The following is a 25,407-nucleotide window of genomic DNA, read 5'->3' as shown; positions in this document are numbered from 1 at the left end:
GTTTTTTTACGGATCGGAAACGGAAGCATACAATAATGTTTAAACAGTAAGTACATAAAAAAATTTGGGCTGGGCATAACATTTTCAATATATGGTTCCACAAAAAACGGAACGGATACGGATGACATACAGATGTGTTCTGTATGCATTCTGTTGTTTTTTTTTTTGCGGACCCATTGACTTAAATGGAGCCACGGAACGTGATTTGCGGGCAGTAATAATAACATATTCTATGTTTGAACAGAAATACGGAAATGGAAGGCATACGTTTGACACTTGTTTACTGGTATCAGCTTTGCTTCACTCAGAAATGCTCTGATATTAATTTTGCTAACTGCTGTCATCTCCTGTGAGGCTCTGTGGGCGTTCCTGTGGATTTCACATGCACAAGCTCTGCTGCCCCGCCCCCACATCCTGTTACACAGCTAGCAGCCACTTACATATAGGCTGCTGGAACTTGTAAGATTTCATTCCAATCCACAACATGGTGAGTCTTACAGTATGCTACAACCTGTAATCAGCAGATCTATTTCTCACTTTCCATTCTGTAGAAAGTCCATTATTTGTAGACAATAGATATTTCTGCTGATAACATTAGTGCAGAGGTCTAGTCAGAACCATGGCGTTATAAGCAGGATATAGATCTCATTACTGACACTGTCGCTACATGCACTCTCTTCTGAACACAGTATTGTATGCAGTCTACACAGTGAGCGGTCACTTTTCTCGCCCAGTTTCCTTGGGGGACACAGAAGACCTTGGGTATAGCTCATCTCCCTAGGAGGCGTGACACTAAGAAAAAACTGTTAAGCCCCTCCTCCACAGCTATACCCTCAGCCTGGAGAGAGAGGCTGCCAGTTTTAGCTTAGTGTCCAAGGAGGCAAGACACTCCCTGCTACTGCAGGGCTGTTTTCTCCTTGTTTAAATTTTGATTTTTACTTTTTTCTTTTCTTTTTGTTCCAGATCATCAGGGACAACAGAGACGCACTAGACCTCTCTGTTTCTCCCGGGGTTGAGCTGCGCCAGTGCCGGTCATCCGCACTGCTGCCTCCCCCACAGAAGACAAGGTGGATCAGGGCAGCCCAGCTCCCCTACATCCCGCCAGCGCAAGGGTCGCCCGCACGCCAAGTCCCTCTTCCAGCGTCCTGCCACTACGGTGCCAGTAGCTGAAGGGGCGACCCTGCTGGAATGGACCGAGGGTGAAGACGACTATGGTGAGAGAGTGGCTTCTCCAGCCCTACGTCCCCCACCCCCCACCCTGGTCTCCTGCATGCCTGACCCCCCATACTGGGCCTCTGGACCCTTCGGTCACTGCTGGACCTAGGCTGGCCCCTGGGGTGCTGCGGGGCGACATTCTACTCCTGCTCCCTCTCCTCCCTTCTGGCCCTCATGGGACGTTTTAGCAGCAGAATGCTGAGAATAGGCATTCACTTATCAGCGTCCCTCCTGGGAACGCTGTGCTCGCATCCTCACGGGCACCCAGTCTCGGGGTCCCCCCATCCCCTCACCGATGCGCTGCTCTGGACCGGGGGCTTTTTCCTGACGGCAGTGCTGCTTGGGTTTTTTACTTCCCGGCCTGCTCGGCCGCACCTCCGGCGCTTCTTCCCGGCCTGCTGGGCCGCACCTCCTAGCTGGGCCGCACTCCGGCACTCCTTCCCGGCCCCCGACTGTTCTGGCCTGCGGGGTAGACTCCCGCGGCCGGCATCTGGCTGAGCACGATGCTCCAACGATTCCGGCCGGCCGGCGGCGACTTCCGGTCGGCCGGGCGCCGCAAATTTTGGCCCAGGCTTCGGGCCTACTGGGCCGCATTCCGGCGCTCCACCCGGGCCCCTGACTTCCGGTCCGCGGGGTGGGCTTCCGCGGCCGGTTTGTCCGGGCAGTCCGCTCCGGTTTCCTGTGCGGCCCCGGTCAGCCGGGTGCCGCAGAAAATTTAGGCCCCGGCTTCACGGCCTGCTAGGCCGCAATCTTCCGGCCTCTGTTGAGGGGGCGGGAACTTCTCCGGGCGCGAATCCTTCCCGCCTGGAGGTTCCCCGCCCCCAGGGGATCACGGCGCCGCCTCCTCCTCCCTTCCAGGTTGGTTGGCTGTTAACCCTTCGGGTACCGGCGGCTCCCGATGGGCCTATATGGCTGGCGCCCCTCCCCCCTCTACTTCTATGCTGGGCACCTGTATGGTGGCACTTCTTTCTGCCTCAGTGAGGCTATTTTTTATTTAGAAATGCATAAAATGGTTAACTAATGGATATCTTGTGCGCTGCGCAGGACGCTGCATAGCGCCGCCTGTATGCGTGCTCCTTCCATGAGCGGCATTGTGTCGCACTCCCCGGCTGGTGCATGTTTCCCTTCTAAGTGGTTCTTGCCCTCTCCGGGATACAGCGCTGGCCAAGTGCATGCGCTCTCTTTTTTTTTCTGTAGGCAGAGTTCGTCACCCTCCAGCTATGGTGCCTGCCATGTGCAGACAACCCCTTCCTAGGCGGGATACTGCACTCTCTCGGGTTGCAGGCTTGCCTGGTGCATGACCCCCTGCTTAGGTGGAATACTGCACTCTCACCGAATACGGTGTTGGCCATGTGCACGAGAACTCTGCACTCATTGGATTCGCTGCAGGCCATGTGCACAACCCCCTTCCATAGGCGGAATGCTGCACTCATTGGATTCGTTGCCGGTCTTGTGCATGTCCTCCTTCCATAGGTGGAATCTGCACTCTCACCAGATATGGTGTTAGTCTGGTGCACGACCCCCTTCCATAGGGGAACGCTGCACTTTCACTGGATTCACTGCCGGCCATGTGCGTGATTCCTTTCCATAGGCGAAACGCTGCACTCACTGGATTTGATACCGGCCATGTGCATGACCCCCTTCCGTAGGCGGAATGCTGCACTCACTGGATTCGCTGCCGGTCTTGTGCATGACCCCCTTCCATAGGCGGAATGCTGCACTCACTGGATTCGCTGCCGGTCTTGTGCATGACCCCCTTCCATAGGCGGAATGCTGCACTCACTGGATTCGCTGCCGGTCTTGTGCATGACCCCCTTCCATAGGCGGAATGCTGCACTCACTGGATTGCTGCCGGTCTTGTGCATGACCCCCTTCCTTAGGCGGAATACTGCACTTCATTGGTTATGGTGCTGGGCAGCCGGCCATGTGCATAACCCCCTTCCATAGGCGGTATGCTGCATTCTCATTGGATTCGCTGCCGGCCTTGGGCATGCCTTCGTCCCTCAAGCGCCATGCATACGCCCTCACTGACTGGGGTCGTTCTCTCGCTGGTAAGTTGCTGGCCGCGTGCATGACCCCCTTCCATGGTGGGATGCTTGCAACTCACTAAATCCACTGCCGGCCATATACATGTTCCCCCTTCCGTGGGCGGTGTACGGCACTCTTACTGGATTCGCTGCCGGCCATGGGCATGTCTCCTTTCCTCAGGCAACATACACACACTCTCACTGACTGTATTTGTTCTCTCGCCAGTGTGCTGCTGGCCAGGTGCCTGACCCCCATCCATGGCGGGGTGCTCGCATTCTCCCTGGTTGCATTACTGGCCATGGGCATGGCTCCCCCTTCTGGGCAGCATACTGCACTCTCACCAGATACGTTGCTGGCCTCTAAGATGGGTGGAATGCTTGCACTCCCATTGGATACGGTGCTGGCCTTGTGCGTGACCACCCCTCATTCCATGGGTGGACTTTTTGTGCGCTCACAGGGCTCACAACTGTCCTTGTATATGCTGTGCTGGACTTGTACTTGTCCCCATTCATTGGCGGAGTAGTTGTACTCTCACAAAATTCGGTGTTTGGTGGATTATTGCACACTCACTTAATGCTAGGATTACCCTGTGCATGTCCACTTTTCACTAGGTGGACGTCCTGCTGGATGCGGTGTGGCCATGTGCATGGCCCTCTTCTGGGCGGAATATGGTATGTCTTACTTCTCTGAAGTAGGTGCTGGTCTTGGGCATCACCCCCTTGTGGGGCGGGCTTTGCACGCTTGCTGCCCGCAATGTTTGCCAAGTACATTGCCCTCTCTTCTGGGCGGACTGCTTGCGTTCCGTCGCATGCCATACTAGTCCTTTGTGTATGTCCCCCCTTCCGGTTGCACTTTGCACTTCCGTGGATTCTGTGGGACTCTGTGGCTGGCCCTCCTTGCTGTTTGACTATTTCGCAGTTGGCGGACGCTCTTGGGCACTCTGTGCGTTGTTGGGCCGTGTATGCCTTCTCCTTCCGTAGGTGGGTTGGCTTTCTCACTGCTTATGGGGCTGCTTGTACGTATGCCTCCATTCTTCCTGCGACTTGACGTTTTTCTCTTGGGATACGGTGATTGCCGCCGGCCTGGCATTCTTCTCTGAAGAGATCTTTCTGTTCACCTGGCCTGGACGGGCTCTATTGCTCTCTACTGCAGCGAGCTGGGTGGTATCCATTCTCTGTTCAGAGGGTATATTTGGTGTTTCCGTTGTGACGGTATCCACCATATTCGTTGGCCCTTCCGCCTGGGGAGTGTTTGTGGTTCCTAGATGTGTACCCATTAGTTAACCTGTGGCATTGCTTCCCAGCGCAAGCGGTCACATGGTCGAGAGTGCTGTCTCCAGCGTCCCTCGCAGTCTACGTTGGCTCTGGCGGGATTACGGTTCCCTCGCCTGTTGCCTTTCCTCCTCTTGGATGCGTTTTGGTTTGAGTCCTTCCTGTTGGCACCCTCCGTGCTTCAGTTTGTTTTGCTACCAGGTTCTAGCCGCTCTTTTCGAGCAGGTCGCCCAACTTCTCTTGGTTACTCGATTACCCAGGTCTCAGGGACCTCCACTTTCGATTCGTTAGGGTATTCGCCTTCTGCGAATTGGTGAGCCGGACATCTCGGAGTAGCGGAGTTCTGCTTTTGAGCGGTCCTGTGGCTTCCCTGTTGCCCGCTCCTCCTTGCGGTTGGAGGCTGTCATCCGTCTTCTCGGCTATTTTTCTCTCGACGGCTCTGTTTTGGCTTCTCCGGGGTCAGTTTTACTCCGATGTGGCTTCTGCCCCGGCCAGGCTTCAGGGGCTGTTCCTTCACTGCCCTCCCCCCTGGGGAGACCATGGTTGTTCATATGGATGGTCCCGGTGTTCCTTATGACCTCGTACTGTCTCCATGGTTCACACTGGCTGTACTAGCTGTGTGCCTATTACCGGGTTTGCCGCATTCTGTCCTCCCGCTGGGTGCAGATTACTTTTACCATTCTGGGCGATGGTCCTACTTGGACTTTACCTTCTCGGTAACCTGGCGGGCCTACTTTCTTCTGTCAAGATTACCCTTCAGGCCCCCACTCCGGGACTGTAGAACACCACCTTCTTGTGGTGGCTACAACGACAAGGACTTTAGCCTGACTTGTCCTGGAGTCTGTTGGATACTGGCCGGGTCCCTTTCGGTTCCTTCCGTTTGTCCATCTGCTCCCCCACTCCGCGTGGATTCGGGACGGCGTTGCTCGGGGGCCGACGGGACCAGTTTTCCCGACCTTTTTGCCCGTGTCACTGATTTGCGCTTACTCGCATTGGGTTTCCTCCCGTCTGCCCAGACGAGTCCAGCGAGCACACTAGTGTTAGCTCCCGGCCGTGCTTCGTCCAGGTTCTGTTGTCTGACTTAGGGTCTTCCCTGGGGTTCTTTGGGAAGCTGGTCATTCACCCAATTCTGCCTTTCTCTTCCCATGATTCGGTCTTCTCCAGTCTGGCCTGGACCTGCGACTGGGACTCTGTTACTTGAAGTGTCTGCGGTTTTTTGTTTGGACGTCTCCGACTCTTGTCGACGCTCGGTCTCTTGTTTCCAGGAGGTCCGCGCCAAGGTTAACGGCTCCTGGGTGCTTTCCTCCGCTTTAACCAAATGGCTATTGCTGTGGTTACGGCTCAAGGGCAGGGTTCAGTTTTTTTGGTGTCACCGTTCATTTCACCAGAGCGGTTGGTGCCTCCGGGGCCGGAGGCCTTGGGCTTCAGCCATGTCATTGTGCAGGGTGGCCACGGTCTTCCTTGCACTCTTTACCAGGTTCTCCTGAGTGCGTACTCTGGCTTCGGCGGCGGCTGCTGCCTTGGGCCGCCTGGTTTTTGCAGGCGGCATTTCCTTGCTGCCTTCGGGTGCTTCGCCTTGGTGCTGTGGTCCCTCCCCTCTTGGACTGCTTTTGAACGTCCCAAGGTCTTCTGTGTCCCCCAAGGAAACTGGGCGAGAAAACGAGATTTTTGTATTACTTACCAGTAAAATCTCTTTCTCGCTCTTTCCTTGGGGGACACAGCACCCACCCATTCTTTGGTTTTCTCTGCACGGTTTCCGAGTTGTTTTACCCGTTGGGTAGTTGGCTTGTTGGTTCCACTTTTGGACTTTGCCTTTTTTCACTACTTGGACACGCAACTGGCAGCCTCTCTCTCCAGGCTGAGGGTATAGCTGTGGAGGAGGGGCTTAACAGTTTTTTCTTAGTGTCACGCCTCCTAGGGAGATGAGCTATACCCAAGGTCTTCTGTGTCCCCCAAGGAAAGAGCGAGAAAGAGATTTTACTGGTAAGTAATACAAAAATCTCGTTTTCCCACACAGATTAGTACAGTGTGACGACACACAATGCTATGTACGCATATAAGTACACAGTGGGGGAGATTTATCAAAACTGGTGTAAAGTAGAACTGGCTTAGTTGCCCATAGCGACCAATCAGATTTCCAATGAAGCTGTGAAAAATTAAAGTTGGAATCTGGTCTGCTTTGGGCAACTAAGCCAGTTCTACTTTGCACCAGTTTGATAAATGACATATATATATATATATATATATATATATATATATATATATATATATATATATATAAAAAACGTATGGCAGCACCAATTCACACAATATAGGACGGGTGCTATGTCCAGGGAATTCACTGCTTACCCTTGCATACAGTCGGAAAAGGACAGCAACTCCAATAGTATCAAAAAGGAATATTTATTGGGCCACAGTGCCACAGTGAGGCGACGTTTCGGCTCAAAATCCCGAGCCTTTCTCAAGCAAGTTGCTTGAGAAAGGCTCGGGATTTTGAGGCGAAACGTCGCCTCACTGTGGCCCAATAAATATTCCTTTTTGATACTATTGGAGTTGCTGTCCTTTTCCGAATAAATAATATATATATATATATATATATATATATATATATATATATATATATATATATATAATGAAAAAATGTCCACATTCCCAAACAGTGTTGCAGAAAATCCGTCAGAAGACGGATTCTCTGTAAACTCGCTGAGAGCAGGAAGCACAGCGGGCTGTAGAACAAAAACGAGAAAAGATAAATAGAACCTATTGGAGAATTGATTTTCTCCACAAAATAAATTGGTGTAAAAAAGTTTTCTTTTTACAAAGCGGTCCATATCCTTTAACATTGTTGCAGACCAAGTACACCTTTTCATGGTATGGTATTCCCTAATGCCGGGAGTCTCATTTAGTAGGACAGTGTGACCTACACTGCAAAAGTTGCTCAAGAATAGCTTGAGGAACATTCAAGGTGTTGATTCGGCCTCCAATTTCTTCAGATCAACCCAAACAGACTTTTCCTTTTATTGTGTGCTGGTAAAAAAAAGTCTGCAGCCTCATAACATATTGGACCTAAAGGATCTGCAGCTACCGTCTCGGTGCCAAATACCACAGGACCCCTTTGGATTATTGTAATTCAATTTGTACTGAAAACAGCTATTTTATGTGAACAGACCAGACAGCCTAGCCGGTTCGTATACTTTTGTAAGCCGTGGGAGCCCATGGCCCTGTGGCTGTTTACCAGTTCCCCTTCCTTGGACCACTTTTGGTAGGTACTAACCACTGTAGGGAGATAGCCATCACAATTCACTTCTTGCCATAGTTGCTTGTTTTATCTGCTTCCCAGACATTAAAGGGAACCGGTCATTACCGTTATGCTGCCCATACTAACGGCAGAATAAAGTAGAGACAGGCGAGTTGATTTCAGGGATCTGTCATTTCTAAGTTAAAAGCAAGTGGTTGCCGAGAACCAACATCACAATCATTGCAGACTGAGCCTGGAAAAGAGTCACGGCCACCTGAGAAGAGTCCTGGTCATTCATGAATTCCTGCTCTCCTGCCCACCTGCTGATGACTGACAGTCTTCTACCTAGTTTTCTCCCTTTCTCTCTAGGAGAGACCTGCCAATCATCAGCAGATGGGCGAGAGAGCAGGAGAATTTGATTAGGACTCTTCTCAGGTAGATTTCACTCTTTTCCATTCCTGGGCTGCAATGATTATGATGCTGGTGGTCCGGCAACCACTTACTTTTCGCTCATGAGGGACACACCGCTGACATCAGCATTTCTGTCACTATTTTATGCTGCCCTCAGTGATGTCAGCATAAAGTTGATGACAGGTTCCCTTTAACTTGTAGACCTGACTGTTTGTTCACTTTCTGTCTGATATATCCCCCTAGACAAACTTCAAATTGTCTTCTAATATTCTTTACAGTAGGAGGTATATTATTCCTTAAAATATTCACTGGCTGCTGCAGAAGCTCTTTTTGAAGATTGAGAGATGCGTGTTTTACACATTCTGCAGCACCTTGAACATAGAACTGTATAATATACTGTACAATGCAGCTGCTAAGAAAGTATCATACAACTACATGCACAAAATGGATGCGCTGTCAGTTTTTCATGGCTATTTTTCAGCCATTTGTGCATCCATATTTTGGCTTTTGCAGTATACATATTGTCCCCCGTAGTGGTCCTCCGCTGTATTGTTTGTTTTTAGCAGATCAAAAAAATCCCTCACCTTATCCACGCCCAGAGGCTGTCGCTCCTCTTGATTCTGAAGGGCCTGCGCTCAGCGTGGTCACGTCACCACGTGCTCTCAGCATGATCGCGTGTGACGTCATCACGCTTGAGCGCAGGTCCTTCAGGATCAAGAAAGGAGCGACTTGATGAGGTGAGGGATTTTTTTTAATCCCCTAAAAGGCCATATTGTCCTAGAGTACCCGTTTTTAAAAGCCATTAGACGGGTGCACTCCTGTCTAAGGCTACATTCACACGACCGTATGTTTTTTGCGGTCCGCAAATTGCGGATCCGCAAAACACTGATACTGGCCGTGAGAATGTAGCCGGCCCTATGATAGAGCATGTCCTATCCTTGACAAGAATACGCATTTCTGTCTTTTTTGCGGGGCCGCGGAACGGATCTACGGATGTGGACAGCACATTGTGTGCTGTCTGCATCTTTTGCAGCCCCATTGAAATGAATAGGTCCGCACCCGTTCCGCAAAATTGCAGAACGGATGCGGAGCATAAAATACGGTCGTTTGAATGTAGCCTAAGGCCTGTAATACACCAACATATTATCTGACCAATCATTGATCAGATGGCCAGTTACACACTCAGATCTTCTGTTATACACACCAACTATTGGTCTGATTGCACAGATCTTGGTCAGATCTGTTGGTGTAATACAGGCCTAAGTGGCTGTTAAAAACAGTACCATTGATGTCAATGGGGTCCATCTGGCCAAAAATAGGACATGTCTATTCTATTAAAAAATGGCCATGTGAATAGCCCCATAGACTGCAATGGATGTGAAAATGGCCGTCATACAGCCGTTTTTCACTGTCGTGTGTATGTAGCCATACTTATTTATAATTCTGACATCAGAGTGTGATCTTCATACAGATATTAATTACAGGCATGTCTCTGAAAAATTGCTGTTCATGTCTGTATTAATATCATTACATCCTGACTCATGATGATTTTTAATATGCACTTTGTATTTTATTAGATGGCGGTCGATCAAGCCAACAGACAGAATTTTTCATCACTGTTTCTCCCAGTAGTGGAATCGGTGAACCCGTGCCTAATGTTAATCGTCCGCAGAGAAAACATTGTGGGGGATGCTATGGAAGTTTTAAGGAAAACAAAAAACATTGACTACAAGAAACCTTTAAGGGTAAATTGTCAATTTTCCTTTCTTTGCAGCATTTCAGCCTGATGCATTCTGTTCAATGATATTGTATATTGCGTTGACCATTACAGGTTATTTTTGTGGGTGAAGAAGCTGTTGATGCAGGTGGAGTACGTAAGGAGTTCTTCTTGCTCATAATGAGAGAACTTCTAGATCCAAAGTATGGAATGTTTCGTTTCTATGAAGATTCCCGACTCATTTGGTTTTCAGACCAGGTACCCCATGTTCCAATATTCTGTGCAGTTTAGAGCTCAGTATCATAAAAGGCAGTCTATCAGCTTTGACCCTGCAAAACCGCTGCCACTGCTTTGTCGGAGCTTTTTTTAAAGATACCGTCATCTATGCTTTTATTATCAAATATAAAAACTACAGCTTAGCCTGCAAAAAAAAAAAAAAAAGCCATCACACAAATTAGGCTACTTTCACACGTGCGTTGTTGCTTTCCGGTATATTGAAATCCGTCAGAGGATCTCAATACCGGGGGAAAAAACTTTTCCGTTTAGTCCTCATGCAGTGGAAAGACATCCGTTCAGGATGCATCAGGATGTCTTCCATTCTGGCAGCATTCCGTTTTGTGACCGGACACAAAACCGCTTCAAGCTGTGGTTTTGTGTCCGGTCATGAAAACGGATCTGGCACTGAAAAAAAAAAAATATAAAAAAAAGGATCCACCACCCATCCGTTTATTTCTGTTTTGATTTCACACAACCGCATCCTAACAGAACAGATGTGTCCTGATGTGCAAAATCAAAACAGATCCGTTTAATTCCGGTATTGAGATCCTCTGCCTGATCTAAATACCAGAGCAAAGCAAGTGTGAAAGTAGCCTTAAAAAAATAATGTTGACTGTCAGAATATGCTGAAACCAAAAACATTTTTTATTTTAATACATTACAGTATCAATACCTGGCACTGTAAGGCATGTTTACTAGATGTGATATCACAATTTTTTTTCCTGATCTGTTGCACAGCTGTGCGCCCCTGTATGCTAATCAGTACAGGAAGGAGGGGACCGCCGTGTTTCTCAGGGGGGCATCTCCTTTTCCGTGCCTGTGTGCTGTCCAATCACGGCGGATCGCGTCACAGCCAGGGAGAAGGAGACGCCCCCTGAGAAACGCAGCCATCTCCTCCTCCCTTTATCTATCCTATTGATTAGTATACAGGGCGGTAAAACAGAACAGGATGCAGAGCGGCGCAGCGGATCAGAAAAAATATTTGCAATGTCACATCTAGTAAACATTCCCTACAGTGTCCGGTATTGATACTGCAATGTCAGAAGAAGTGAAAGGTCCTCTTTAAGTAGTAAAACATAATAATAACTGTATAAATGTTGTATTGCCGTAATTGTACTGACTCTCTGAATATTATTGCGTTATATTTAATGGGTAAAAAGAAAATCCTTCTGAAACTTTTTTTTTTTTAATGACTTAAAGGGGTTGTCCGGGTTCAGAGCTGAACCCGGACATACCCTTATTTTCACCCAGGCAGACCCCTGAGGCTAGCATCAGAGCATCTCATGCTCCGATGCGCTCCCTTGCGCTGCGCTAGATCGCGCAGGGCAAGGTCTCTTTTATTTTCAGTGTTCGGTGACGTCACCGGCTCTGAGGGGCGGGCTTTAGCTCTGCCCTAGCCCTTTTGCTGGCTAGGGCAGCGCTAAATCCCGCCCATCAGTGCCGGTGACGTCTCCAGGCTTCCTGGCAGCCCCATGGAGAGTCACCGGATCTCCGAAAAATGCCTTTGCCCTGCGCGATTTAGCGCAGGGCAAAGGAGAGCATCAGAGCATTAAATGCTCCGATGCTCAAGTCAGGGGGGCTGCCGGGTGAAAATGGAGGTATGTCCGGGGTCAGCTCTGAACCTGGACAACCCCCTTTAAAGGCTCTTTTGAAAAATAAAAAAACTGCAGACTGCTAAATTTATTTTAGATATTTAATGTGCATGTATCTTGTCCTGTGAGCAGTTTTTTTTCTTTCAGACCTTTGAGGACAGCGATTTGTTCCATCTCATCGGTGTGGTTTGCGGCTTAGCAATATACAACTTTACTATTGTTGATCTTCACTTCCCTTTGGCTTTATATAAGAAACTTCTGAAGAGGAAGCCAACCTTAGATGATCTAAAGGAGCTGATGCCAGAAGTTGGCAGGTGAATGAAAACATTCATATTAAGCCTTGTTAATTGGGATCTTACAGTAGTTCTCCATAAAAGTAATTGCCTGAAACATAATACCCACATTTAGATGCTAACCCTCCAGTGTCTGCCATGTTTGTGCATTTTGAATTTGGTGGATCTGCCCAAACTGCACCAAATAGAAACCTATCTGTTCCTGACGCAGTCTGGAAATGTACATGGAAATATACCACAGCAATATTGATGGCGGTGCAGACTCCCATTGACAGCAATAGGAGGCAGTTTTATTACGAATTCTTCACGGTTTTCGCCGTGTACAAAGCGCTAAAGCTCCTTTTCCTCCAATATAGCAGGAGCAGTGGAAAGATGGAGGCAGTTTATAACCACTTCTGTCTCCTTCCCAGCTTACAGTGAATGTAATGATTGATTGCCGGGTGTCTCTAGGTATTAGCAGAGCTTGCTTCGGCTCCGATGGCAGCGCCCGATGGTTGCCATGGCAACTGGACACTTTGCAAAGGCCTCTGGTGTTGCCACCTACAGGAAATCTGATAGTATTATACTTTGCAATGCAAGAGCATTGCAAAGTATAGTACAGCCATCAGCTCCACTGGATCTTCAAGATCAAAGTGAGACTTGATAAAAATAAGAAAATTTAAAATAATAAAAGTACGAATAGATAAAAATGTAAATGAAAAAATAAATTGCCTTTTCCTATAAAAAATGAAAAAGAAAAAAAAACGACACATATTACGTATCACCGCGTCCGTAATGTCCGTCTCTCTAAATATATCACATGATCGACCCCGTCCGATAAACACCATGAAAAAAATTAAATTGTCAAAAAAAAACTGTCAAAAAAAGCCATTTTTGTCACCTTGCATCACAAAAAGTGCAACACCAAGCGATCAAAAAGGCGTATGTCACACAAAATGGTACCAATAAAACTGTCACCTCATCCCGCAAAAAATGAGACCCTACATAAGAAAATCACTCAAAAAAAAAAAAAAAACTATAGCGCTCAGAACATAGAGACACTAAAACATAATTTTTCTATTTCAAATATGCTATTATTGTGTTATAAGTGAAATGAAATAAAAGTGTACATATTAGGTATCGCCGCGTCTGTAACATGTTCGATAAAAATGTCACATGACCTAACCCCTCAGATGAACACCGTAAAAAAATAAAAATAAAATGTGCCAAAAAAGCAATTTTTGTCACCTTACCTCACACACCAAGTGATCAAAAATGCGTATGTCACCTAAAATAGTACCAATGAAACCGTCACCTCATCCTGCAAAAAATGATACCCTATTTAAGACAATCACCCAAAAGTGTAATAATGAATTATCAAAAAATCATATGTACCCAAAAATGGTACCAATAAAAACCTCAACTCTTTCTGCAAAAACAAGCCCCTCCACAAGAAGATAAACAGAAAAATCATAATTTCTTTAAAAAAAAAATGCTTTATTATGTCAAACTGAAACAAACAGAGTAGACATATTTGATATTGCGTCCGTAACAACCTGCTCTATAAAAATAGCACATGATCTACCCTGTCAGATGAATCTCGTTAAAAAAAAAAAAAAAACGCTGCCAAAACAGCCATTTTTTTGTTACCTTGCCTCACAAAAAACGTAATATAGAGCAATTAAAAATCATATGTACACAAAATAGTACTAATAAAACTGGGACCTTATCCCCTAGTTTCCAAAATAGGGTCACTTTTTGGGAGTTTCGACTGTAAGGGTGCTTCAGGGGGGCTTTAAATTGGACATGGCATTTAAAACCAGTCCAGAAAAATCTGCCTCCCAAAAACCATAAGGCGTTCCTTTCCTTCTGCGCCCTGCCGTGCACCCTTACATCAGTTTACGATCACATGTGGGGTTTTTCTGTAAACCGCAGAATCAGGGTAATAAATATTGAGTTTAGTTTAGCTATTAACCCTCAGTGTGTTAAAGAAAAAAATGTAATAAAATGGAAAATCTGCCAAAAAAGGGAAATTTAGAAATTTCCTCTCCATTTTTCCTTTAATTCTTGTGGAACACCTAAAGGGTTAACAAAGTTTGTAAAATCCGTTTTGGGTAACTTGAGGGGTGTAGTTTCTACAATGGGATCATTTATGGGGGGGTTTCCACTATGCAAGCCTCACAAAGTGACTTCAAACCTGAACTGGTCCTTAAAAAGTGGGTTTTGGAAATGTTCTTAAATATTTTACGACTTGCTTCTAAACTTCGAAGCCTTCTAACGTCCTAAAAAAATAAAATGACATTTCCAAAATGATGCCAATTAGACATATGGGGAATGTTAGGTAATAAATATTTTATGAGGCATCCCTTTCTGTTTTAGAAGCAGAGAAATAGAAATTGAGAAAATTGCAAATTTTAAAATTTGGGTAAATTTTTTATTTTGTTTCATAAATAAAGGTAAAATATATTGAACCAAATTTATGACTATCATAAAGTAGAATGTGTCACGAGAAAACAATCTCAGAATGGCTTGGATAAAAAAAAGTGTTCCAAAGCTATTACCACATAAAGTGACGCATGTCAGATTTGTACATTTTGACCGGGACACTGGGGCATCAATGACCCTTGGTCATAAAAGGGTTAAATCACATTTTTATGTTTAAACATATTTTTTATCGTTATTTTTAATTTTCCATGTCAATATCTATATTTAAACAAAAACAATAAAATAAAAAAATCTCCAGTTTTCACACACCGGCCACAACGCCTAATATGAGGCACCACTTCCTGTTCCGTACAGATCACTTTACTGTAGTTATCTGCTTATCATTACAGGCAGGATGGTACAGATGGTACCTCTGTGTATAGATAACTCATGATCCACCATTCACGATATATGATTGTCAAAGCTTATCTACTTCCTTTCTAAATGCTGTTAATAACAGGTCAGGCAAGATGGCCGCCCCCATAATCATGTTTGGGAAGAAGAATAGAATAAAAAAATAAATTGTAAACAGAAAATAAAAACAGATTAGGAAAAAAAAAGATGCGTTACGATCTGGTTTTAACTGGCAGAAAAAAGTCAGGGTCACATTCCCTTTAAGGGTATGTTCACATGGTTGCAAACACCGCTTGGAAAAATCTAGTGTATTTTCTGCAAAATCGAAGGTTGACCCTTGTACTTCTGCTGTGGTTTAGCAGATTAGCCCCAATCAACGGGTCTAATTCGCGTGCGAACACCTCCTTCGGTTCTACACCAAGAAAGGACATGTCCTTTCTTGACACAGTTTAGTTTTGAAATCCGTGCAGAAAAAAATGGCGTCCTTCTGAACAGCAGCGCAGGTTCGTATCGAGAAACAATGAGAGGAGGAAGACTCCGGTTTTTGTGGATGGAAATCTGCCCTGTGGTTCTCTTTCTAGTAAGTCTCCTTTAATATCCAACAAATCTAGTGGAGCTCATGTAAGTCTGACGAGAGCTTTCTAGAATCATTTAGTTCTGCGTGAAATTGCTTTATTATTTTATGTTTTATACATTTGTTTGAAATTAGCAGAGTGTAATTCACTGAAGACGTGGTGACTGAGATCTGTGTGTGTTTCAGGGGCATGCAGCAGCTGCTGGACTACATGGAGGATGACATTGAAGAGACGTTCTATCTCAATTTTACAGTATGTGTCTGCTCTTGAGAATGTCATTGATAACACATTTAGCCGCCACCGAGTCATACTGGAGCCAGAGGCCTCCTCGGTGTAGTGTGTTTTTAGTTTTTTTTGGTGCGTGGTGTCAGACTTTCACATCTGTCTAGTACATAATTCATGAATCTGAATGTTTGAAGACAAAGAGTAGAGAGGTAATTGTACCAAGTTTTAAATGGACGCTACAGTTTAACACATTTAGATACAATAGAAGAAAGAGGACACTTTAGATGGCATCGCTTTTCTTCCTACCCACCTTTTCCGCCCATACACATTTTCATGTGTTCTAAATATGGAGAGAGGGGCTGGCGATATCTGATGTGTATGGCCAGTTTAAAGCCGACTATACATATTAAGTGGGTTATCCATTGACTTGGTTACCTCATACAGTACATGACCAGTTTCTTTCTAACACAGCTAGAACCAGCCCTGGACCTTACATGGATCCAGAGATCTCCCCATTCATTTCTCCAATTGTTCTGCTAGATTTAATTTAAGCTGGCAGCTCGGGGCGTTGTCCATTCTGCTGCAGCTCAGGAGGCGTCCCATTTCTGCTGCGGCAGTTGAAGGATGGAACTGAGCATGTGCATCCACCTCAGCGAGGTGGACAGTGAAATAAAAATAAAAAAAAAGAACAGCAGGTGGCGCTATACAGATTTTATTGAATATCACAGTGGCTGTACAAAAATTTTAATTACATGCAATTACAAAAGTATTCAGATTCACGTGCTGGTTTGAAAACTGCCGAACATTTTTTGTGGGACAACCGCTTTATAGAATTGCCAAAACTAGATAATTTAGGCTACTTTCACACTAGCGTTTTTACTGGATCCAGCAGGGTTCAGCAAAAACGCTTCCGTTACTGATAATACAACCATCCGCATCCGTTGTGAATGGATCCGGTTGTATTATCTTTAACATTGCCAAGACAGATCATTGCATGAACTCCATTGAGGGTTAATGGAGGACGCATCCGTTTTCTATTGTGTCTGAGAAAACTGATTCGTCCCCCAACGGAACCATTTGCATTATCATGAACAAAAAAAATAAAAACAATTATTTATTTATTAAAAAAATAATAATTGTTCATGGTAATGCAAAAACGGATCCTTTCTGAACGGATACAAGCGTTTCCATTATAGGTGCGGATCCATCTGTGCAGATATCAGACGGAGCCGCACCTAACGCAAGTGTGAAAGTAGCCTAAACGGAACAGAATGCATTTTGGAGCACTCCGTTCAGTTCAGTTCAGTTTTGTCCCCATTGACAATGAATGGGGACAAAACAGAAGCGTTTTTTTCCGGTATTGAGACCCTATGTGGCAAACTAAAACGCTAGTGTGAAAGTAGCGATCTGCTGACATGTTACTGGGGGCGGGATGATGCTCCCATGATGACATTCCTCAGGGGAAAGACTTAAAGGGGTTGTTTCAATTCGGCAAACGGAATTTATCATGTACAGAAAGTTATTACAAGACACTTACTAATGTATTGTGATTGTCCATATTGCCTCCTTTGCTAACTGGATTGATTTTTCCATCACATTATACACTGCTCATATCCAGGGCTTACGACCATCCTGCAATCCAGCAGTGTTGGCCATGCTTGTACACAGTAAGGAAAACAGTCAGCCTATCCACGCTTCTGCAGTCCCAGCTACTAGAAAGGCCAGTTCCTTTTCCTATAGTGTGCAAGCACGACCACCACTGCAGGATTGTAGCGTGGTCATAATCCCTGGATACAAGCAGTGCACAATGTGATGGAAAAATCAATCAAGCCAGCAAAGGAGGCAATATGGACAATCACATTTCATTAGTAAGTGCTTTGTATAAAAAAAGAATATCCTGTGTGGTAAATGCCATTTGCTGAAGTGAGACAGCCCCTTAAATGCGCATGTTGGATTTTAATGTTTGATTTTCAAAATGCCTGATGAAGGACCATCACCTTCTGGAAAGAATTCTGTCGTGTTTGGAATCTTTGTCCGATAGTCGGATGAAAGATCTTTCTTTGAAATAATATTCCCAGATCGTTCGTCCATCGCCCAGTTTCATTGAACGTGTGAGGCCAGTTTGAGCACTGTAATGGTCAATATGGACCGTGTATGGCTGTGTGAAACGATCGATGACCAGACGGTGCTCCAGAAAACCGAATCAAAATTTTGGTATCGTTGTTTTGATACCAAAATTTAGATTCGCTTTCGTCACCATAAAAAAGTATTGCGTGCATTTAGCATTTTATGAAACATTCGGCCCATAATAGAACAGTCCTATGCTATTTTTTGGGGTGACAAGGTGACTAAAAAATGGTGAATGCTCACCGCATAGGAGATATTTTTTAATAATTTAATAGTTTGGACAGCGCTATGTAATATGTTTATTTATTGTTTATATATTTTATATGTAAAATTGGGAAAGGGGGGATTTAAACGTAATATTTTAGGGTACTTTCACACTAGCATTTTTCTTTTCCGGCATAGAGTTCCGTCCTAGGGGCTCTATACCAGAAAATAACTGATCTGGCATATCCCCAAGCATTCTGAATGGAGAGTAATCCGTTCAGGATGTCTTCAGTTCAGTCATTTTGACTGATCAGGCAAAAGATAAAACCGCAGCATGCTACGGTTTTATCTCCGGCGAAAAAAACTGAAGATTTGCCTGAATGCTGGATCCAGCATTTTTTCCCATAGGAATGTATTAGTGCCAGATCTGGCATTCAAAATATCGGAATGCACCCGCACTAAATCCGGACCCATTCACTTCTGTGGGGCTGTGCACATGAGCGGTGATTTTCACACATCACTTGTGCGTTGCGTAAAAACCACAGCATGCTCTATGTTGTGCGTTTTTCATGCACCGCAGGCCCCATAGAAGTTAATGGGGCTGCATGAAAATCGCAAGCAAGTGCGGATGCGGTGCGATTTTTACGCATGGTTGCTAGGATGAAAGTCCATTCACTGTATTATTTTCCCTTATAACGTGGTTATAAGGGAAAATAATAGCATTCTTTAATACAGAATGCTTAGTAGAAGGTCAATATAATAAACATTGGTGGCGCAGTGCACAAAGCCCCCCCCCCCCCCCCCCCCCCCCCCTTCAATATAATAAACATTGGTGGCGCAGTGGGCAGTGCCAAAGAGGGTAAAAAAAAAAAAAAAATTAACTCACCTCCTCCAATTGATCGTCTCCTGTTCTTTCTTCAGGACCTGTCAAAGGACCTGTAGTGACATCACTGTGCTCATCACATGATCCATCACCATGGTAATGGACCATGTGATGAGCTCAGTGACGTCACCACAGGTCCTGAAGAAAGAACAGGAGACCGGCAGCTACACGATCAACTGGAGGAGGTGAGTTAATTTTTAAAAATTATTTTTTAACCCTCATTGGCACTTCCCACTGAGCCACCAATGTTTCTTCTACTGGGGTGTTGGGGGGGGCGCACTGTGCCACCAATGTTTCTTAAACAAATACAGGAGGCGGGTGCCGGAATCAAATAGCCGGCACCCAACCTTTGTGACAGGGCGCTGTGATCAGCGACAGTTAACCCCTCAGGTGCCGCACCTGAAGGGTTAACTCAACTGCTGCTGATCGCAGCTCCCTGTCAGAGGTCGGGTGCCGGCTATTTGATTCCGGCACCCGTCTCCTGTATTTGTATTACAAGTCAGTTATCTTCATTGGTGGCGCAGTGGCCACAGCCCCTCCTCCTCCCGTCTCTTCTTACTGGCGGAGGCGGCGGCAGCCGCACAGGGGGAGGGAGAGACTCCTTCTCCACTGCTGAGAAGAACCTCGGCAGCAGGGCAGGGAACTATCAGCTCCTGTGCCCCGCCGCTGTATTCAACGGCAGAGCAGCAGCGGCGGGTATAGTCGCAAATGGCGACAAGACTAAAAAGTCTTGTCGCCATTTGTAAATTCTAAGTCGCATTGGCGACCATTTTGGTCGCCATCTGGAGCCCTGCCAGATGATTGTCTCATGTGTGGGCAGTTACTGGCAATAACTGGTGTACAACAGGGTGCACTGGGGCGGAAGTATAAAGCTAACTGCGCTAGAATTATGGCTCAATTTGTGGCAAAAAACTGACGTACGCCTGATGATAGAGTTATTATGTGTTTTAGATGGTTTATGCGTCTCACTAGACCGTTTTAGCGTTAAATATTGCTCTCTCATTCAACGTGAGCCGCTGTGATAAATTTGGCGGATAGTTTGCCTGTCTGGTCTAGTTTTAAAATGTTAAATTTAAGACTGTAATAAATCTCCCCCAATTTTGTTGCGTATCAGCCTTTGGTTAAAAGCTTTGCAGATTGTGCTGTATATTGCCCGTGATGCCTCGGGATTATATGACCTATAGCGGTGGGCCTTTTATTATAATATAGTGTGTAATGTACAGTGCCATAAAACTAAAAATAGCTCAAGCATATTCAAGGGGTTGCCCAACGTGTAAAACATGCCCCCCCAATGCGCGGGGCACTCATATAGATGATATTTACTCCACTCCCCTGCACCCACGTGGCCCCTGCTTCTCCCCGTCGCTTGGATCAAAACATATACGGGGAAAGAGGGGGCGGGGTCAGCCAATAGTAGCCCGCGACGGGAACGACCCTCCCTAGAATCGCGGGTGACGCTAGGGAGGCTTGTCCCCCTCGTGGCCTGCTATTGGCTTCCCCCAATGCCCCCCCTTCCCACATCACCGGATGTCTTGATCCGCACGACGGGGAGATGTAGCGGCGGGTGCATTGAGGGCATGTTTTACATGTTGGATAACCCCTTTTAAGAGGCACCTTGTGGCTTCTCTGGTTTATGGGTAATGGAGGACTGACTTCCCCTCTCTTGTACAGGTGACGGTGGATAAATATGGAACTACAGAAATCAGGGAACTGATTCCTAATGGTGCAGAGACACCGGTGAACCAGAAAAACAAGTAAGTGTTTATGTGATTGATTCAGCTTCCTGGTCTGACATTTCTCTTCCAGTGTATAAAAGGAAAATACTTTAATACTTGCCAACTTTCTGGCTGACATCTCCAGGAGTGTGGCACGTGTAGCAAACTGGCTGAAATTTTCCAGGGCTACCGACAGACCCATTTTCCCCCAAGCCACACCACTTTAGGTGCCGTGGCACCGCTCCCTTCCTTGATATTTGCCCGTCAGGACTGTGTCTGATGATGGAGCCCTGGCACCACACAGCTAGAAGCTTATCTCCAGTAGGTGCCAGGCGGATTCGTCAGCACCTGAGAGATTTGCCAAGTCTTCCTGGAGTCTGGAAGTTCTCACATTTTTCCAGGAGCCTCCCGGACGTTCTGGCAGAGTTTTCAAGTATGCCTTAATTATATATGTTGTTGGACTATGAACCTGTGTAATACGGGTTCTATGATGTCACTTGGTTCCTTCATAGCAGAGACATTGACTACTAGGGTAAGCCACTTGGCATGAAGTATCTTTATGTAAAGAGAAACAACTTGGGACATTTGGGATCAGAAAATCGGGTCTGCTTTCCGCCCCCTGATACAGAAACGGCACCACTTGTTATGGGCTGTGTCTAGGACTGCTATACCCTATACAGATCATGGGCAAAAGCACACCTCTATTTCCGGAATATTTTCCAGCCCCTTTAAATTACAGGCTTGCTTCTGAACACATTTACACTTTATTACAGAGCTTATGTACATAAGAGGAGTAAGAGTAACATCCTAGCTTGTACCGATCCCGGGTTATGGCCAATAGTTGTATTTAGAGATGAGCGAAGTTTTGGAAAATTTGATTCGGATGCTTCGCCGAATTTCACAAAGAAAGTCGCTTTGTGATAAATTACTTAGTCACAAAGCGCATTTCTTTGTATGTCCGGTGCAATGACTGGGAACGGTGATGGCGCCTCCCCCGTCATTGAACCCTTCAGATGCTGCATTCATCTGTGATTGCGGCATCTGAGATTAACATTGTGGGCTAAAAGGAGTTAATCCAGTTAAAAAATTAAAAATACTCTATCCATTTGATTGCATAGAGGCCACCACGGCCATCTTAATTGAAGACACTGTGCGTGATCTCTCACTTATCTTCAATCAAGATGGCCGCTGCGGCTTCTTCGTGTGCAAATGGAGGTATGTATTATTTTGTTTTGTTTTTACCACGAAGCACAAGGAAATTCGGCTTTGCGGCAAATCAAATTTCTCGCCCAGTTTCCTTGGGGGACACAGAAGACCTTGGGTATAGCTATGTCCTCTAGGAGGCGTGACACTAAGAAAAAACTGTTAAGCCCCTCCTCCACAGCTATACCCTCAGCCTGGAGAGAAAGGCTGCCAGTTTTTGCTTAGTGTCCAAGGAGGCAAGACACTCCCTGCTCTGCAGGGCTGTTTTTCTCCTTGTTTAAATTTTGATTTTTACCTTTTTCTTTTCTTTTTTTGTTCCAGACAATCAGGGACAACAGAGTCGCACTAGACCTCTCTGTTTCTCCCGGGGTCGAGCTGCGCCAGTGCCGGTCATCCGCACTGCTGCCTCCCCCACAGAAGGCAAGGTGGACCAGGGCAGCCCAGCTCCCCTGCATCCCGCCAGCGCAAGGGTCGCCCGCACGCCAAGCCCCTCTTCCAGCGTCCTGCCACTACGGTGCCAGTAGCTGAAGGGGCGACCCTGCTGGAACGGACCGAGGGTGAAGACGGCTATGGTGAGAGAGTGGCTTCTCCAGCCCTACGACCCTCTCCCCCCACCCCGGTCTCCTGCGTGACTGACCCCCATACTGGTAGCCTATCAAGCAGAGTGGCTATTGGACCTAGGCTGGTCCTAGGCTGGTCCCTGGGGTGTCGCAAGGCGGCAATCTGCTACAGCACTCACCCATTCCTCCATAGATCATAAGCTGGCTGCAGGATGGAGGTCCGCGCAAAGAGGGGGCGCTTGCCGGTGCGCTGCTCAGGGCGCCGCAAAAAATGTAGTCCTTCGCGGCCCGCTGGGCCGCACCATCCGGTGCTCCTTCCCGGGCACCTGACTCTTCCTGGCCGCGGGGTGGGCTCCCGCGGCCGGCGTTACATGTGCGAGCTATGCTCCAACTAGGCCCGGCCGACCATCGGTCCGGTCGGCCGGACGCCGCAAATTTCGGCCCAGGCATCGCGCCTGCTGGGCCGCACCTCACGCTCCTCTCGGGTCCCTGATTCTTCCGGCCGCGGGGTGGGCACCCGCGGCCGGCATTGGCTAGAGCTGTGCTCCAACAGGCCCCGGCCGGCCGTCGGTGCATTCCGGCCGGCCGGGCGCTGCATAGTTTGTTTAGGCTTCGCGGCCTGCTGGCCGCAATTCCGGCGCTCGGGGTGGGCACCCGCGACCGGTATGGGGGCTCCGGCGGCCGGTATGTGGGCACCCGCGGCTGGCTTAGGCCCGGCCGGTACTTTAAATGCTTGCGGCCCCGGTCGTCCGGGCGCCGCTAAAATTTAGGCCCCGGCTTTACGGCCTACTAGGCCGCAAATTCAGGCCTCTGTGGGGGGGGCGGGAACTCTCCAGGCGCGAATTCTTCCCGCCTGGAGGTTCCCCCGCCCCCAAGAGTTCGCAGCGCGCCCCCCAGCCCAGGTGCCTGTTAACCCTTTGGGTACTGGCCGGCTCCTGATGGGCCTGTACGGCCTGTGCCCCTGTATGGTGGCCCCCCTTTCTGCCTCAGGGAGGCTGTAATATTAATAAAAATAAATTAAATAAATAATAATAATTAAAAAAAAAAAAAAAAATGAAAAAATTATAATTTTGTTTTAAATAACTGGGCTTGTGGGCTGCGCAGGATGAGGCAGCCTCATCATTCGGTATGCTGTCTGTAGGCATGCCCCCCTCTCTTAGGCGGTGTGTCGCGCTCCCCGGCTGCGGCGCTGGCCAGGGCATGTTCCCCCTCCCAGGCGTTTTCTTGCCCTCTCCCGGGATACGGCACTGGCCAAGCGCATGCAAAATTTCTGCCCAGAATTCGTCACCCAGTTCTGGTGGCTGCAGGTGCATGGCCCTCCTTCCTAGGCGGAATACTGCACTCTCTCTGGCTGCAGCCTGGCCGTGTGCATGACCCCCCTTTTCTAGGCGGACTGCTGCACTCTCACCGGCTGCGGTGCTGGCCATGTGCACGACCCCCTTCCACAGGCGGGACGTTGCACTCACTGGATTCGCTGCCGGCCATGTGCATGAACCCCTTCATAGGCGGAATACTGCACTCTCACCGGTTACGGTGCTGGCCATGTGCATGAACCCCTTCCATAGGAGGTATACTGCACTCTCCCCGGATACGGTGCCGGCCATGTGCACGTTCCCCTTCCTAGGCGGAACACTGGACTCTCACTGGATTCGCTGCCGGCCATGTGCATGAACCCTTCCATAGGCGGAATACTGCACTCTCACCGGATACGGTGCCGGCCATGTGCGTGTACCCCTCCCATGGGAGGTACACTGCACTCTCCACGGATACGGTGCCGGCCATGTGCACGTTCCCCTTCCATAGGCGGAACACTGAACCTCACTGGATCTGTTGCCGGCCATATGCATGACCCCCCCCCCCCTTCCGTGGGCGGTGTGCCGCACTCTCACTGGTTTCGCTGCTGGCCTTGGACATGTCTCCTTTCCTCAGGCGACATACGTACACTCTCACTGACTGTGTTTGTTCTCTCGCCAGTGCGTTGCTGGCCATGTGCATGGCCCCATCCATGGCGGGGTGCTCGCACGCTCACTGGATGCGATGATGGCCATGTGCATGACCCCCATTTCTGGGCGGAATACTGCACTCGCTGGGTGCGTTGCCGCCCTCTACCTTGGGTGGAATGCTTGCACTCCCATTGGAAGCTGTGCTGGTTATGTGTATGGCCACCCCTTATTCCATGGGCGGCATTTTGCACGCTCACGCGATCCACAGCTGTCCGTGTTTATGCGGTGCTGGACTGGTACACGTCCCCCTTCATTGGCGGAGTGGTGCACTCTCACGAAATTCGGTGTTGGGTGGATTTTTGCACAATCACTTAATGATAGAATAACCCTGTGCATGCCCCCTTTCCCTAGGTGTACCTTCCTGCGTTCTGCTGGACATGTGCGGCCATAGGCATGGCCCCCTTCTGGGCGGAATATGGTATGTCCTACTTTTCCGAAGTAGGTACTGGCCTTGGTATCCCCCCTTTTTTTGTGGCGGGCTTCTGCACTCTTGCCGACTGCAGTGTTGGCCAGGTACATTCCCCCCTTTTCTGGGCGGACTGCTTGCGTTCCATTGCATGCCGTGCTGGTCTTGTGCATGACTGCCTTTCAGGTTGCACTTTGCACTTCCGTTAGTACGGTTGGACTCTGGCTGACTCTTCGCTGAGTGACTATTTTTTTGCAGTGAGCGGACTTTCTTGTGCGCTCTGTCCGTTGTTTGGGCCGGGTGTGCCTTCTCCTCCCATGGGTGGGTTGGCCTTCTCACTGCTTACGGGGCTACTCGTACGTATGCCTCCCGTTCTCCTGCGACATACTTTTTTTTTTTTTTTTTCTCTTGAGATACGATGCTTGCAGCAAGCCTTGCGCTATTTCTCTAAAGAGCTCGTTCTGTCCACCTGTGTGAGCCTAAGGTGGTGTTCAACAAACAGCGAATGACTGCCCAATGTGTTCAAAGGTATATACCTTATGTATAAGTAGACGAGCTCTACTTGTTCGCTACTGCACCGAGCTGGGTGGTACTCATTCCTTTCGTTGGCCCTTCCGCCCGGGGTGTGTTCGTGGTCCCTAGATACGT

General features: G+C 47.6%; 1 protein-coding gene across 2 annotated transcripts in view; it reads left to right on the top strand.

Moving 5' to 3' along the window:
• The window catches only part of HERC4 (HECT and RLD domain containing E3 ubiquitin protein ligase 4), a 100,406-nt gene that overhangs the window by 58,906 nt on the left and 16,093 nt on the right, over window positions 1–25,407 (top strand). For both annotated transcript variants that reach the window (XM_044299139.1, XM_044299140.1), the window contains 5 exons: window positions 9,741–9,908; window positions 9,995–10,138; window positions 11,896–12,062; window positions 15,619–15,685; window positions 20,544–20,626. In XM_044299139.1, coding sequence (XP_044155074.1) covers window positions 9,741–9,908; window positions 9,995–10,138; window positions 11,896–12,062; window positions 15,619–15,685; window positions 20,544–20,626 — 629 coding nt within the window. The remainder of the gene's footprint in view (window positions 1–9,740; window positions 9,909–9,994; window positions 10,139–11,895; window positions 12,063–15,618; window positions 15,686–20,543; window positions 20,627–25,407) is intronic.

The sequence above is a fragment of the Bufo gargarizans genome, chromosome 6, assembly GCF_014858855.1.
Source record: "Bufo gargarizans isolate SCDJY-AF-19 chromosome 6, ASM1485885v1, whole genome shotgun sequence".
Classification (NCBI taxonomy): domain Eukaryota; kingdom Metazoa; phylum Chordata; class Amphibia; order Anura; family Bufonidae; genus Bufo; species Bufo gargarizans.
Note: the sequence above shows the minus strand (reverse complement) of the source record. Positions and strands in the feature narration are given on the sequence as shown.